A 15254-nucleotide genomic window follows, 5' to 3' on the forward strand; every position below is an offset into this window, starting at 1 on the left:
ATGCCAATACTAAAAGAGGATTTCAACAGTCAAACATGCCTATGAAAAATGATATAACCACCGGTTCAGTAACTATATTTTATGGAATCCTAATAAATAAATAAGTAAATAAACTGTGGAGCGATATGGGCCCATTTTATGTAAACAAATGGACTTTAATTAAACATTTTCATAAATGAGGAATAACAACTAGTACACACTGAGAAAGAATGATACAACTTTTATTTTCCACGGATCTTATAGAATTTTGCTACATAGTTTATGTATATTTTTACGTGATTACATCCCCCCCCCCTTTTCATGAAGGTCGACATTGTAGAATTGATATGTTTGGTAGTGTACCTGTAAGATTTTAAAAAGTTTAGCGTTTTTTTTTTCTTTTTGGAATGTACAGTGTATGAGGTAAAATTAAGGTTACCTTAAAAATTGTTTTTTGTTTTTTAAAATTTTTTTAAATTACCTTTTCACTGCAGAAATCTGCATCAAGACTCAGTGGCAAATACGCTATTAAATGACATTTACTATCAAAAATAGGAATTCATCTTGAATTTTGCTATGAAAAAACAGGTCACTTACGGATTATCTCCGGCGTGACGCTAACTTTAAACATTCAACCGTGTGGAAATTTCTGGGCAAATACACACAAACTCATTTATACTGGGCGAACATGGCACATACAGAAGGCTCTAGAAAAAAATATATTCATATCATATCATAGAATTTTTCTGTCAGAACATATTAACTGATACATAAAAAGACAAAGAATAATAAAGTAAAAAAAAAAAAAGTAAACACGTCACAATTCAAAAGGACAGAGCATTGTTACCACTAAGACGACCTAAGTTTAAACATCTGCTGTAACAAAAAACAAAAAGAAAATCTACAAATACATTATTTGACACAAACAATTACAATACATGCCCATTACTACTGTAGAAAGATTTCTTGAAAAGACCTTCATAGCACTACACAACCGCTTTGTTAAACTGATAGAAGTGCTTTTTGTAATTAAAATGCTAATCCCAAAAAAAATAGAACATTAGTGATTGACTACGTTTTGACAAATGTATTAAATAAAATGAAAGAAAACTATGAAAATGTGTGCAGGAACATAGTAAGCACAAGAAGATTCTGTTTTCCTAAAATAGAGAATACGTTTTGTGTAAGCTGGCAGTTCATTGCTCCCTGCATAGACGCATTCAATGCCATACTCAATCTGGTCGTTCAAGAACTGACATACGTGAGCTCACAGAACAGGCGAGAACTGCAAAGTGCTTCAATGCAACACTGACTACATGCAATTTGGTACAGATCCTGGACAAACATCACATTAAACATTAATTTTTATCTCCAGGAAATAAAGCAGCTTAAAAAAAAAGATTTCTGGTGCAAAGTACAACATTTTGCCTTTAGATTTTGGTGACAGATATAACAAAAAATACAATACAAAAAAGTAAAAGAAACCAGAAAGACAAGGCAAAAGGTTATGCTAAATGATTAGCAGTGATAAGTAGAGCAGGACAGCCATCAAGGCAGAACGACTGTTAGACTAGTGGTAACCAGTCTATTTATATATTATTTAGAGGAAAGTGCTGAGACATACCTGAATTTCTAAAGAATAATCTGAAGTGTTAACCCTCAAACCCCCCCAAGGAGACCATAAGACTATGTGCCATAGGGAGCCCAGGCGCAGAAGTGATGTGGAACGTTTTTGAAATTAAAGAAAAAAAACAAACAAGTTTAGTCGGGTCTTTCTGCTTCCCTTTATTGGCTGGTGAATCTGTATTTTCCTTGGAGGCATGCAATATCTCCTTGCAGCCTGTAGGTGTCGCCTGTCATGCCACAAGAGAACATAGGGTTTGTTACATAAAACACAATTGTAAACATTTCTGAAAACTGGTCTGCAGGGAAAACCAGCTGTACCCCTAGCAACCAGATGTTTGCATTTATTTTGTAAACTAAATAAATGGCAGTTAGCATCGAATTGGCTGGTGAAATTCACCCTTTTGCCCTCTCTGCACCAGTTACCGTAAATGTTATCAATGATTAAATAGGACCAATGAACTAAGTGGACAGGGACTTGAAAAAAATAATTATATATATATATATATATATATATATATAATTATTATTATTAGCTAGATACAGCTAAATCCTGTTAATGGCCTGGAAGGTAGATCAGCAATGCTTTAGTTTTGAACCACCCTTTGCTCTATGGCAGAACTCTACACCACCAGTGAGAATGCCAACCTACAGCGGGGAAGTCAGATGGGAGAGGCAGAGCGCTGTCCACCAGAGTTTTATTATAGGCTCCCTAGCTACCTGGTGATCTCCTTAGTGAAATCCAACAGTCCAAAAACAAGCTCCCTGTTCTCCTTGGTGGCAGGTCATCTTCCAACAATACCAAAGAAATTACATTTATCCCAAACTTTTCACTAATGCCTCTCCCTGTTATAGGAGTACCTAATTCACTCAGCAGAAAGTCCCTACAACACTTTTGTTCAAAAAAGGTGCCTCTTCCTCTTGCTGGCACCTCAAACTAAAAAGCAAGTAAACATAAACCTGCTTAATATTAAAAAGGACAACTCCTATATCACATCTGCAAGGCATATACATATCTATATATCTCTCTACTGAAGGTTTTTATTAGGTAAATTCAACCAGTTGTGCCATCCTTTATATCTATAATAAATCTTTCAAAAATTAAAAGCTTTTTTTCCTATTTTTTCTCTCACAATTTATTGAGGAGTCTGATATACTATTCTATAAATTCCAGTTTAATTTACTGCCTGAGTTGAACCTCCAAAGACGAATGACCGTATTCAGATTAGTTATTACCCTGCTACCCCAGGAAGGGCTGCAGCAGGGTAGAATTAAGACACAGTGGAGGTAGAAGTATAACGAAAAGATCAACTTTCCTAACACCCCCTTTCAATATTTTATTATTTTGCAGCACTTAAGGTCACCCTTAGATATATCTCCACCTGTGTATCACCCTTGCACAAATTCAATCATTTAATCGCGGAACAATGGAGGAGCGTTGGATGTGTGCAAGCATCCCACACCAGACAGCATTAGAAAGAGTCGAGGTCTGTCTAGCTTGTGCCTTCATTATTTAGGACCATATAATGGTACAAGCATTGTGGGTGACAGAGGAGACAACACATCGTACTACTGTTGTCTTGATGTTGTACTAGATGCCACCACATTCTTTAAAAGCAAGACAATTTGGGAACCGAAAAAAAGTTATTCTTCTGTATAAGATGTAAAGTAAAAAAATAAAGTATGGGGTTTAGGGTAAAGCTACATGATTTTCTTTCACTTTATGACAAAGTATTGGATAATGAAGGCAATTAGGATGGAGAAGGTAGCGAAGAGCACAAGGATGACAGCAGCGCACTGCTCGTCACTGAGCGTCCGTGTTGTCCTTGTGGGTTCAGTAATGTCTTTGCTGGTGTTGGTCTGTGACTCAATCCTATGTGAGATGAAGAGGACTGTGGCACTGTAAGGACCCGTTAAGTCTTGAGGTCCGGCAGCATCTTGGCACTGGCGAATGGCACATACACGGAATCGATATTCACAGTTTAAATGGAGGGCAGAGCATCGGTGCAAAGTATTGGGTCCCTTGTATGCCTAGAATGGGAGAAGGTAAAACCATTACTGTCTAAATCACAATTCATTTAGTCTTTAAAGTAATAAAAACAAGTTAGGACATATTTTGCTCACTCATTAAAGATTTAGGTGTAAACATTACCATAACATTTTCTCATGCATAAATATGTATTAAAATGGGCAATTATTAAGCTGAATAATTGTTGCAGACTTCGTTTTGTCAATGTCTATGATATGTGTGACTAGTTACAAGGACCCTTTTTATTACCAGTCATCATTTACTTATCGTCTACATATATAGAAAGATCAGCAGCCAAAAAATCATTGGAATGGTCACAGCAGATGGAGAGGAATGTGTTCATCTGTGTACTGTGATTATAGAACTGAGAAGTGCAAAAATGAGAGAAAGATATCAACTTCCTACCAGCTGCACTGTTTCCCTATCCACATAAAGAAATATCATTGTTCTTATTAGTTACACCATGAATACTTTATTGATAAACCTTGTAAAATCTAAGAAGAAATTCAATACCCATATGTGATATGTATTAATTTATTATTATCACATACAATGTATTATATATATGTACCCCTGAGGTATGGGGTCATGCAAAGTGAAGTATAAAAGTTGATAGAAATAGAATAACGTGTAGAAAACAAATAAATTATTTGGTGTAAAACTAAAAATGTGATTTCAAAGAAAATGTTTGTGCGCTGTCTTTATTCTGTATAATAATTTATGCCTGTGATGTTTTAGAATTACTGTTCTGCTTTTGAGTAGCAACTAGATCAGTGGTGGCCAACGTGTGGCTCTTGAGCCACATGCGGCTCTTTCTTTATTCAAATGTGGCTCCTAACACTCAAAGTCACGTGACCACAAGAGATCTGTAAACCGCTGCACTCCAGCCAGAAATGCAGCAGCACTATGTAGACTGAGAACTGAGGGAGCCAAATACACATGGGGGAGCTGGCTGGAGTGACACAGGCGGGTGCTGGCTGGAGTGACACAGGCGGGTGCTGGCTGGAGTGACACAGGCGGGTGCTGGCTGGAGTGACACAGGCGGGTGCTGGCTGGAGTGACACATGGGGGAAGTGAAGTGTATTATGTGAATCTGGCTTTTCAATATATTTTATGCGGATCTGGCTTTTTCAATTATTTGATGTAGAATTGGCTTTTTCATTGTATTTTATGTTGGATCTGGCTTTTTCAATGTATTTTATACCAGGGGCGTGGCCTAGCAGGCACAAGGTCACACCCCATTTTTGAAAGTGCGCTTCGGTTCGAAGTTGGCTCTTTGATGTACCTAACAAAATTTCTTGGCTCTTTGTCTCTGACTGGTTGGCCACCCCTGAACTAGATTGTTTCTAGCAGTGGTATCTAGTGGTGGCAACAAATGTAACAATGTTATAGCTGATATTTATGGATTCCTATTTGAGTTTCAGTAGTTAGAAACGTTACATTTGTTGCTTTCCTGTAGTACGATGGAGATGTTTCTAACAACATTGCAATATTCTGTATGTTCCTGGCATCTTTGTGTAGGATAATTAAATATATAACGGATTTCAAAGTACTGGAAAATTTCAGCTATTAATTCAGTTATTGAATATGCTGGATAATAACAGCTTTATTTAAAAGTTATAAACAATGCCTGGAACTGTGCAAACATATATGCCTCTTTTCCTTATATATAAAGCAGAATAAATTCCTGCTGTATTAATTCGTCCTCCTGTACCCAGTGACTTCTACTGCGTGTTCCTATATAAAACCCATGCTCATATAATGTTAGGTAACATGGGTGTGTATTCATTATTCAAGTACCTCTTTCTGATTTATTGTTCACATTAAGACTTTAATATTTGTTCACCAGTGTTTTATTCATAAATAGCTATATTGCTAGCAGGTCCATACGGCACCTCAATTTCCTAGATACAAAGTAGCTTTATACAATCCCTGTTCTACAAGAGGACTTCTAATTATAGGTTATATGGTTATGTAGGAATCATGACATTGCACGTGGAGATTTAGGGGGTCATTCTGAGTTGATCGCTCGCTAGCAGTTTTTAGCAGTCGTGCAATCGCTAAGCCGCTGCCCTCTGGGAGTGTATTTTAGCTTAGCAGAAGTGCGAACGAAAGGATCGCAGAGCGGCTACAAAAAAAATTGTACAGTTTTAGAGTAGCTCCAGACCTACTCAGCGCTTGCGATCACTTTCAGACCATTCAGTTCCGTATTTGACGTCACAAACACGCCCTGCGTTCGGCCAGCCACGCTTGCGTTTTTCCTGGCACGCCTGCGTTTTTTCGAGCACTCCCTGAAAACGGTCAGTTGACACCCAGAAACGCCCCCATCATGTCAATCACTGTGCGGCTGCCAATGCAACTGAAAAGCTTCGTTAGACCTTGTGTAAAGATACTTCGGACGTTGTGAAAACACGCTGCGTGTGCGAATTGCGCCGCATGTGTAGAAGTGCCGGATTTTTACTTAATCGCAGCGCACATTTTCAGCTAGCGATCAACTTGGAATGACCCCCTTAAACTCCTAGTTAGTACATCTATGTTGTCAGCGTTGATCTCACTTGTTACATTATTATCATCACATTAATACATTGTTATAACTGAGAGCACAGGATTAAACATTTCTAATTGTAACAGTTCAGACAGCGCACAGTGAGGCCTATGCGCATTTCACTTCTATTAAGCTTCGTCATATAATTAGAAGTCCTCTTGTAGAACAGTGATTGTATAAAGCTACTTTGTATCTATCCATTTATAGGTGAAACATTGACAAATTTGGGTGCATAGTTCTCTGACCAAATGAGAAGAATGAGGTACCATATGGACCTGCTAGCAATATAGCTATTTATGAATAAAACACTGGTGAACAAATATTAAAGTCTTAATGTAAACAATAAATCAGAAAGAGGTACTTGAATACACACCCATGTCACCTAACATTATATGAGCATGGGTTTTATATATATATATATATATATATATATATCTGTCAATAAAACATATAGAGGGGGCGCTCCATAGTGCATAAACTTTTTTTATTTTAAAAACAAACACGAAGGTGCTTAAAACAAATGTAGCTATTACACTCGTACCGGAAGGCAACCAGGGTGGGCTGGTTACCACATGATTCCACAGAAAATCACCAAACAGAACTGGAACAAAGATTGGACCAAATCGTGAAGGAATCCTCCACCCGCCGGCGGCGATTTCCCCTGAGGCTTACGGGCAGGATTACACACGTCCGTGACCACTCGCTCAGTCTAGATACCACACCCACCATTCAGCAGTTCATTCATGTAGAATAGACTGGGTGTCGGCTGTGGATGCTCCCAGCTCTGTTACTTACTATGCAGCTGGACAGACGTGTATTCATTTAAGGATTGATGCAAGTTTGAGGAGGATTGATAAATACTGATCCTAGCGTCACAGACTCCAGCCTTCTGACGAAGTCGATGACAAAACGCGTTAAGGCGGAGTCGAGTGACGTATCGAAATCCCTGCAGTTGACTGAGCGAGTGGTCACGGACGTGTGTAATCCTGCCCGTAAACCTCAGGGGAAATCGCCGCCGGCGGGTGGAGGATTCCTTCACGATTTGGTGCAATCTTTGTTCCAGTTCTGTTTGGTGATTTTCTGTGGAATCATGTGGTAACCAGCCCACCATGGTTGCCTTCCGGTACGAGTGTAATAGCTACATTTGTTTTAAGCACCTTCGTGTTTGTTTTTAAAATAAAAAAAGTTTATGCACTATGGAGCGCTCCCTCTATATGTTTTATTGACAGATATCTATCTTCGTGGGAGTTCGGATTGATTAAGGGGAGCAGCGATCCTGAATTATCCAAGGAGGATCTAGTGCTTTGAACACTTATATAGTGACTTGTGATTCCACTTACATATCCATATATAAAAATCTTGTGTTCCATGCTAAATAACCAGCGCTGTATCTATAGATATATATTGGGACTATATATATATATATATATATATATATATATATATATATATATATATATCTTTTCTAGGAAAGGTTGTTGAGAAAGTGGTTGAAACTCAACTGGAATCGCATCTCTAAACCCATGATATTTATGATTTAGTTCAGTCAGGATTCAGGAGAAGTCACAGCACTGAAACTGTTTAATCATCTTCTGATGGCAAGAGACAGAAGTGATTGTTCATCCTTAATCCTTCTGGATGTCTCTGCAGCATTTGATACAATGAACCATGGGATTCTAATAGTGCTTTTGAAAAATTTCTGTTGGCTGGATGGCAGCAGTCCTTAGCTGGTTTAAATGGTTTCTCACCGGCAAGTCACAAAGTGTCTTCAGGAGCACAGTATACTCATCATCACCAGTGCCACTGCAACGCTGTGCTCCACAGGGTTCTATCCCATTTCCTAAGCTATCTGCAATGTACATGCTACTACTGAGTGAAATAATCGCATGTCAGTGTAATTCAGCCAGCGCTGGTATACCTATTTGTTTTTTCATGGCCTGGTCTACCACTGATATGCAGAGAATACTAATCTGTACCTGTCATTTGCTCCAGGTACAGAGAACCCAATTCCAATCTTAAACGGCTGTCTAGAAGAGCTGCAGGAGTGGATAAGTGGCAGTTGGTAGTGACTTAAGGTCCATACACACTTAACGATAAAATGAGCGACGTCGCTCATTTTCCCCCTCCTTGAGCGACGTCGCTCATTTTATCGGCAAGTGTGTATGCCGCCAGCGACGACCGATGCGCGGCCCCGCGGGTCGGCAACGATCGTCGCTGTCGGTAGGGCATGCATGAAGGATGTGGACTGTCGTCCACGACCTTCATGCAGGGCTGGTGGGGGCGTGACGTCACTGAGCGATATGAGCGGTCATATCGCTCAGTGCGTACAGGCGGCCGCCGACGGCCCGGCCCGGGGAAACGTTAGACGATGTCGCACACAGAGCGACCGTCTAATGTGTATGGGCCTTTACTCCTTAGAAAACAAAGGTTTTTTTATGATAGGAGCTCTGCATTAAAGCATTAAGACTGCAACACAGCCAACCAACTGGACTGCCTCTTGAGGGTTTGGAGTTGCAATACACTGAACATGTGCAGAATCTTGGTGTTGTCCTGGATTGCAGCTTGACACTTAAATAGTAAGTGTCAGCCATGATCAAATCCTTATTCTTTAATGGGAAGGATATAGCCAGAATCAAGGACTTCATTCCCTCAGAAAATCTGCCTACACTCATACATACATTTGCATCATACAAACTTGGACTACCGCAATGCCCTCTACCCCAGCAGAATCATGCTGCCACGCCACAGCATAATTTAACATCAACTATATCCTGCTGGGGGTTGCAGCATTGTTGCTCTATTTGGGAATATGAAGATCAACAAAAGTAAACAGTTATATGGTGGAAAGGTGCAAAGGAATGCATAGGAGAGACAGTTTGGCAGGACTGATTACAGGGGCGAGGAAAGGGAGAACAATACCTTGCATGGGCACCATAGGCTATTAATCTGGTTCTGGTCAAGTGTAACTTGGATTCAATTCTATCACACTGAATCTATTAGTGTGGGCAATAAGGGACACAGATTTTTATGTGGTCAGCTCGTACTGGAGGCCGAGTACATAGACTACTAGAGACTGGGAGCTTTATTGTTTGGGCTCTTTCTTTAGACTTTTATCAGCTACAAAGAGCAATAACACGAACTAATGTCAGTAAATACCATCACAGATATCCACTGACTACAGTTCTGCCACATTTATTCCTTGTCTCGAAGTTCTGAATAAGTACGTTAGCCATTTAAAACTTTCTTGTATGTTAAGTACCTATTTATTAAGATTCATTTGCAGGAAGTCATACATTTTAATTTAATACACTGTTGTTTGCTTTATTACATTAATATGGTCAGCAGTGTGATATTTATAAAACTTTAATACAATAAACAAAAAAGAAGACCCCCAAAAATCTATTATCTGCTTTCCAAGACTATCAGTCTTAGATTGGAAAAGTCTGATTATGTATTAAATCTAATTACAACCTACAAAAGAAAAAACATCTTTGCAAGCAAACACAAAGCAGAAACATTTCGGTAAGATATAACATCATGAGCGTGATCTTTAATAAAAGTCTAATTAATACATCAATATCAATTTCAAGAAAGGAAGTCAATGCTTGCGTCTTAATTATGTTAGTTACGTTTTTTTTCCCTTTCCAAATTGAATGAGGTTTACCTTTTGAACACTGATGTTACTCGATATTCATGCACAGGACATTACACGGTGCAACTAACATATATAACAATTTTGTTGTTGTGCATGCCTCTATTTTTTAACTCCTCAGTTTCTCCTTTAAATATAGTAACTTTTATGCATGTATTGGAGGGTTACGGTCGTTAGGTCGACACAAATTAGGTAGACACTCATTAGGTCGGCCACTGAAGATCGACATTGCCGTTAGGTCGACATGTAATAGGTCGACAGGTCAAAATGTCGACATGAGTTTTTAAAAAAAATTACAAATTTTTGGATTTTTTCATACTTAACGATCCACGTGGACTACGATTGGAACGGTAATCTGTGTCAAGCGAAGCATGGCGAGCGAAGCGAGCCATGCGAGGGGACACGGTGCACTAATTTGGGTTCCCCCTCACTTTACAGAGAAAACTACATGAAAAACAGACAAAAACCTCATGTCAACCTTTTGACCTGTCGACCTTTCGCCCATGTCGACCTAATGGCAATGTCGACCTTCAGTGGTTGACCTAATGAGGGTCGACCCAACGACCCATACCCATATTGGATAGTCACTGTTCTTAGCTATCTTCATACAGATCATTATCTCCTTTACAAAATCTCTCTGGACAGTAAACAAGTAAGGCTGCCTCAGTATCATCAGTCCCAGCATGTTATGTGCTGGCAGAGGGGAGAGAAGGAGTGGGAGGATGTCACAGTTCAAAACACAAAACACGTTGTGTAACTGACAAGACATAATTAGTCTGAAACATAGAAAGAGGATTACAGTTCTGTCATGTACTAGCAGAGGAAAGGTCAGAATGCCAAAATGAAAACAGTTTAGACAGGTCCTCCAAAGCCTCTCTGCTCTCTACATCATATGGCATGCGACTCTTGTTGCATGGTAATCACATAGACTATGGAAAACATAAATTAGTAATAGCAGTGAGAAGAAATATCCAAAGAAAGAGGGTAATCACCAAGCTGCTTCTTATAACTTGGCAATGATTTACATTAAAATAAAAAGCCAAAAAACAAAACAAAACATTCATCAGGAGAGGAGGAGGAACGTGCAGATAGGAACACAGTAAGAGGTAGAAGGTACAGTGGATGGGGCATTACGGAGCAGGGAGCTAGAGAGGGATATAGGGGTGAGCAGTAAATAATTATAAATCTATTGGCACAACTAACTGTTGGCACAAGTAATACCCCTTTTACACTCGCATGAAAATCCCGGGATATTGCACGTGAACGCGCATCATCCCGGGATTTCTGTCAGTGTAAAAGGGTACAGGGACAATTTCCCGGGTCGAGCATCCCGGGATTTCATCCCAGGTCTAAAGCAGGGTTGGTCCCGGGACCGTCCCGGGAAGCTGGGTAGTGTGAAAGGGTCCGTCCCGGGATTCACTATCCCGGGACTGTTAAAAGGACTCGGATTGGGGCTTTCTTGGGCTCAGAAAAGCTGATGTCATCTTTTCTGAGCCCAAGGCCATTTCTAATGACATACTTATGCATTTGCAGGGATATCCCGGGATCAGTGTAAATGGGGCTGTCCCGGGTCGATCCCAGGTCTTAGTGCAGTGTGAAAGGGGCCAGTCCCGGGAATGCATCCCGGGAAGCATCCCGGGAGTGACCCGGGAGTGCGAGTGTAAAAGGGGTATAAGTTGTGCCAAACAACTATTGGCTCAACTTATTTGTGTTGTGTATAAGCACTTGAAATAAATCATTTACACACACATTCACAGACACAGAAGCGCACACACGAGTAACGTAGTTTGCTATGCATTGCTGAAGTAGTGATACAATTGTGCCCGTGTTCATAGCACATGGTTACATTAGTGGTAAAATGAAGCTAGCTTAATGGAATGTAACAGCACATGGTATAATACTGTGCTGTGATCTTGTTAGACTGTATGAAGAGTAAAGTTGTCTGAGTAAACTAGGGACTAAAAATGGTGAACATGCTGGTCCTGCAGTCTGAGACACTCTATATGCACATGCTGGCACAAACATACACATGATTACAGTATGCAAGCGGCTGATGTTGTAAGTCTGCACATGTGACAACTGACTGCTCAGAGATGCAGTACAGATACAGACACAGGGCCAGTGATTTCCGGTGGGCATACCTGGGAGATAACAGGAGGGTGACTAAGCAGATGCGGGTATGTCGCTGAAAGCAGTTGCCTCCAAGGACACAGAAGGCCATACTCAGATGCAGAAACTGTGTCTGCCATAAGGTTGGTGCAAGTTTTGGTGGTGCTTCTAATGACGCCCTGAGACGGAAAAGTTACTAGTGGGTGTATCGGTATTGAGAACGCAGCACTGGCATACGATGCAGAATGTGTAAATAAAATAAGATTTTACTCACCGGTAAATCTATTTCTCGTAGTCCGTAGTGGATGCTGGGGACTCCGTAAGGACCATGGGGAATAGACGGGCTCCGCAGGAGACTGGGCACTCTAAAGAAAGATTTAGTACTATCTGGTGTGCACTGGCTCCTCCCTCTATGCCCCTCCTCCAGACCTCAGTTAAGGAAACTGTGGCCGGAAGAGCAGACAAAATAAGGAAAGGATTTTGGAATCCCGGGTAAGACTCATACCAGCCACACCAATCACACCGTATAACTTGTGATACACTTATCCAGTCAACAGTATGAACAACAACAGGGCATCAACAATGGATGCCAACATAACATAACCCATTATTAAGCAATAACTATATACACGTATTGCAGAAAATCCGCACTAGAGACGGGCGCCCAGCATCCACTACGGACTACGAGAAATAGATTTACCGGTGAGTAAAATCTTATTTTCTCTAACGTCCTAGTGGATGCTGGGGACTCCGTAAGGACCATGGGGATTATACCAAAGCTCCCAAACGGGCGGGAGAGTGCGGATGACTCTGCAGCACCGAATGGGCAAACACCAGGTCCTCCTCAGCCAGGGTATCAAACTTGTAGAACTTTGCAAATGTGTTTGAACCCGACCAAGTAGCCGCTCGGCAAAGCTGTAAAGCCGAGACCCCTCGGGCATCCGCCCAAGAAGAGCCCACCTTCCTTGTGGAATGGGTTTTCACAGATTTTGGATGCGGCAATCCAGCCGCAGAATGAGCCTGCTGAATCGTTACAGATCCAGCGGGCAACGGTTTGCTTTGAAGCAGGAGCACCCAACTTGTTGGGGGCATACAGGATAAACAGCGAGTCAGTTTTCCTGACTCCAGCCGTTCTGGCTACATAAATCTTCAAAGCCCTGACTACATCTAGTAACCTGGAATCCTCCAAGTCACGAGTAGCCGCAGCCACTACAATAGGTTGGTTCAAATGAAAAGATGACACCACCTTTGGCAGAAATTGGGGACGAGTCCGCAATTCTGCCCCGTCCATATGAAAAACCAGATAGGGGCTTTTACATGACAAAGCCACCAATTCTGACAAACGCCTAGCCGAAGCTAATGCCAATAGCATGACCACCTTCCACGTGAGATACTTTAGCTCCACGGTCTTAAGTGGTTCAAACCAGTGGGATTTTAGGAAACCCAACACCACGTTGAGATCCCAAGATGCCACTGGTGGCACAAAAGGGGGCTGAATATGCAGCACTCCCTTAACAAACGTCTGAACTTCAGGAAGAGACGCCAGTTCCTTTTGAAAGAAAATGAATAGGGCCGAAATCTGGACCTTTATGGATCCCAACTTCAAGCCCATAGTCACTCCAGACTGTAGAAAGTGCAGAAATCTGCCCAGTTGGAATTCCTCTGTAGGGGCCTTCCTGGCCTCACACCAAGCAACATATTTTCGCCATATGCGGTGATAATGCTTTGCTGTCACGTCCTTCCTAGCCTTTATCAGCGTAGGAATAACTTCCTCCGGAATGCCTTTTTCTGCTAGGATCCGGCGTTCAACCGCCATGCCGTCAAACGCAGCCGTGGTAAGTCTTGGAACAGGCAGGGCCCCTGTTGCAACAGGTCCTGTCTGAGAGGCAGAGGCCATGGGTCCTCTGTGAGCATTTCTTGCAGTTCCGGGTACCAAGGCCTTCTTGGCCAATCCGGAACAATGAGTATTGTTCTCACTCCTCTTCTTCTTACGATTCTCAGCACCTTGGGTATGAGAGGAAGAGGAGGAAACACATAGGCCGACTGGAACACCCACGGTGTTACCAGGGTGTCCACAGCTATCGCCTGAGGGTCTCTTGACCTGGCGCAATACCGTTGTAGCTTTTTGTTGAGATGGGACGCCATCATGTCTACCTGTGGCAGTTCCCATCGATTTGTAATCTGAATGAAGACTTCGTGATGAAGTCCCCACTCTCCCGGGTGAAGGTCGTGCCTGCTGAGGAAGTCTGCTTCCCAGTTGTCCACCCGCGGAATGAACACTGCTGACAGTGCTTGCACGTGATTCTCCGCCCACCGAATAATCCTGGTGGCTTCCACCATCGCGACTCTGCTTCTTGTGCCGCCCTGGCGGTTTACATGAGCCACCGCTGTAATGTTGCCTGACTGAATCAACACCGGTTGGTTGCGAAGCAGGGGGTCCGCTTGACTCAGGGCGTTGAATATGGCCCTTAGTTCCAGGATATTTATGTGCAGACAAGCCTCCTGACTTGACCACAACCCTTGGAAGTTTCTTCCCTGAGTGACTGCCCCCCACCCTCGGAGGCTCGCATCCGTGGTGACCAGGACCCAGTCCTGTATGCCGAACCTGCGGCCCTCGAGAAGGTGAGCACTCTGTAGCCACCACAGAAGAGACACCCTGGCCCTGGGGGACAGGGTGATCAGCCGATGCATCTGAAGATGCGATCCGGACCATTTGTCCAACAGATCCCATTGAAAGATCCCCGCATGGAACCTTCGTACGATGCCACCATCTTTCCCAGGACACGCGTGCAGTGATGCACCGACACCTGTTTCGGTTTTAAGAGGTCTCTGACTAGAGTCACAAGCTCTTGAGCCTTCTCCGTCGGGAGAAACACCTTCTTCTGGTCTGTGTCCAGAATCATGCCCAGAAAGGGCAGACGCGTCGTAGGAATCAGCTGCGACTTTGGGATATTCAGAATCCAGCCATGCTGTTGCAACACTTCCTGAGAGTGCGCTACGCTGATCTGCAACTGCTCCCTGGACCTCGCCTTTATGAGGAGATTGTCCAAGTATGGGATAACTGTGACTCCTTGCTTTCTCAGGATCACCATCATTTCTGCCATTACCTTGGTAAATATTCTCGGTGCCGTGGAGAGCCGAAACGGCGTCTGGAATTGGTAATGACAGTCCTGTACCACAAACCTGAGGTACTTATGATGAGGCGGATAAATGGGGACATGCAAGTAAGCATCCTTGATGTCCAGAGACACCATAAAATCCCCTTCCTCCAGGCTTGCAATGACCGCTCTGAGCGATTCCATTTTGAACTTGAATCT

General features: G+C 42.2%; 1 protein-coding gene across 5 annotated transcripts in view; it reads right to left on the reverse strand.

Annotated features, from left to right (window-relative positions):
- Positions 1–205: 205 nt before the first annotated feature.
- Positions 206–15254, reverse strand: part of FNDC3A (fibronectin type III domain containing 3A) — a 591400-nt gene continuing 576351 nt past the window's right edge. For all 5 annotated transcript variants that reach the window (XM_063952008.1, XM_063952009.1, XM_063952010.1 and 2 more), the window contains one exon: positions 206–3633. In XM_063952008.1, the coding sequence (XP_063808078.1) occupies positions 3319–3633 (315 nt within the window). In that variant the 3' untranslated portion in view covers positions 206–3318. The remainder of the gene's footprint in view (positions 3634–15254) is intronic.

Source organism: Pseudophryne corroboree, chromosome 2, assembly GCF_028390025.1.
Source record: "Pseudophryne corroboree isolate aPseCor3 chromosome 2, aPseCor3.hap2, whole genome shotgun sequence".
Lineage (NCBI taxonomy): Eukaryota > Metazoa > Chordata > Amphibia > Anura > Myobatrachidae > Pseudophryne > Pseudophryne corroboree.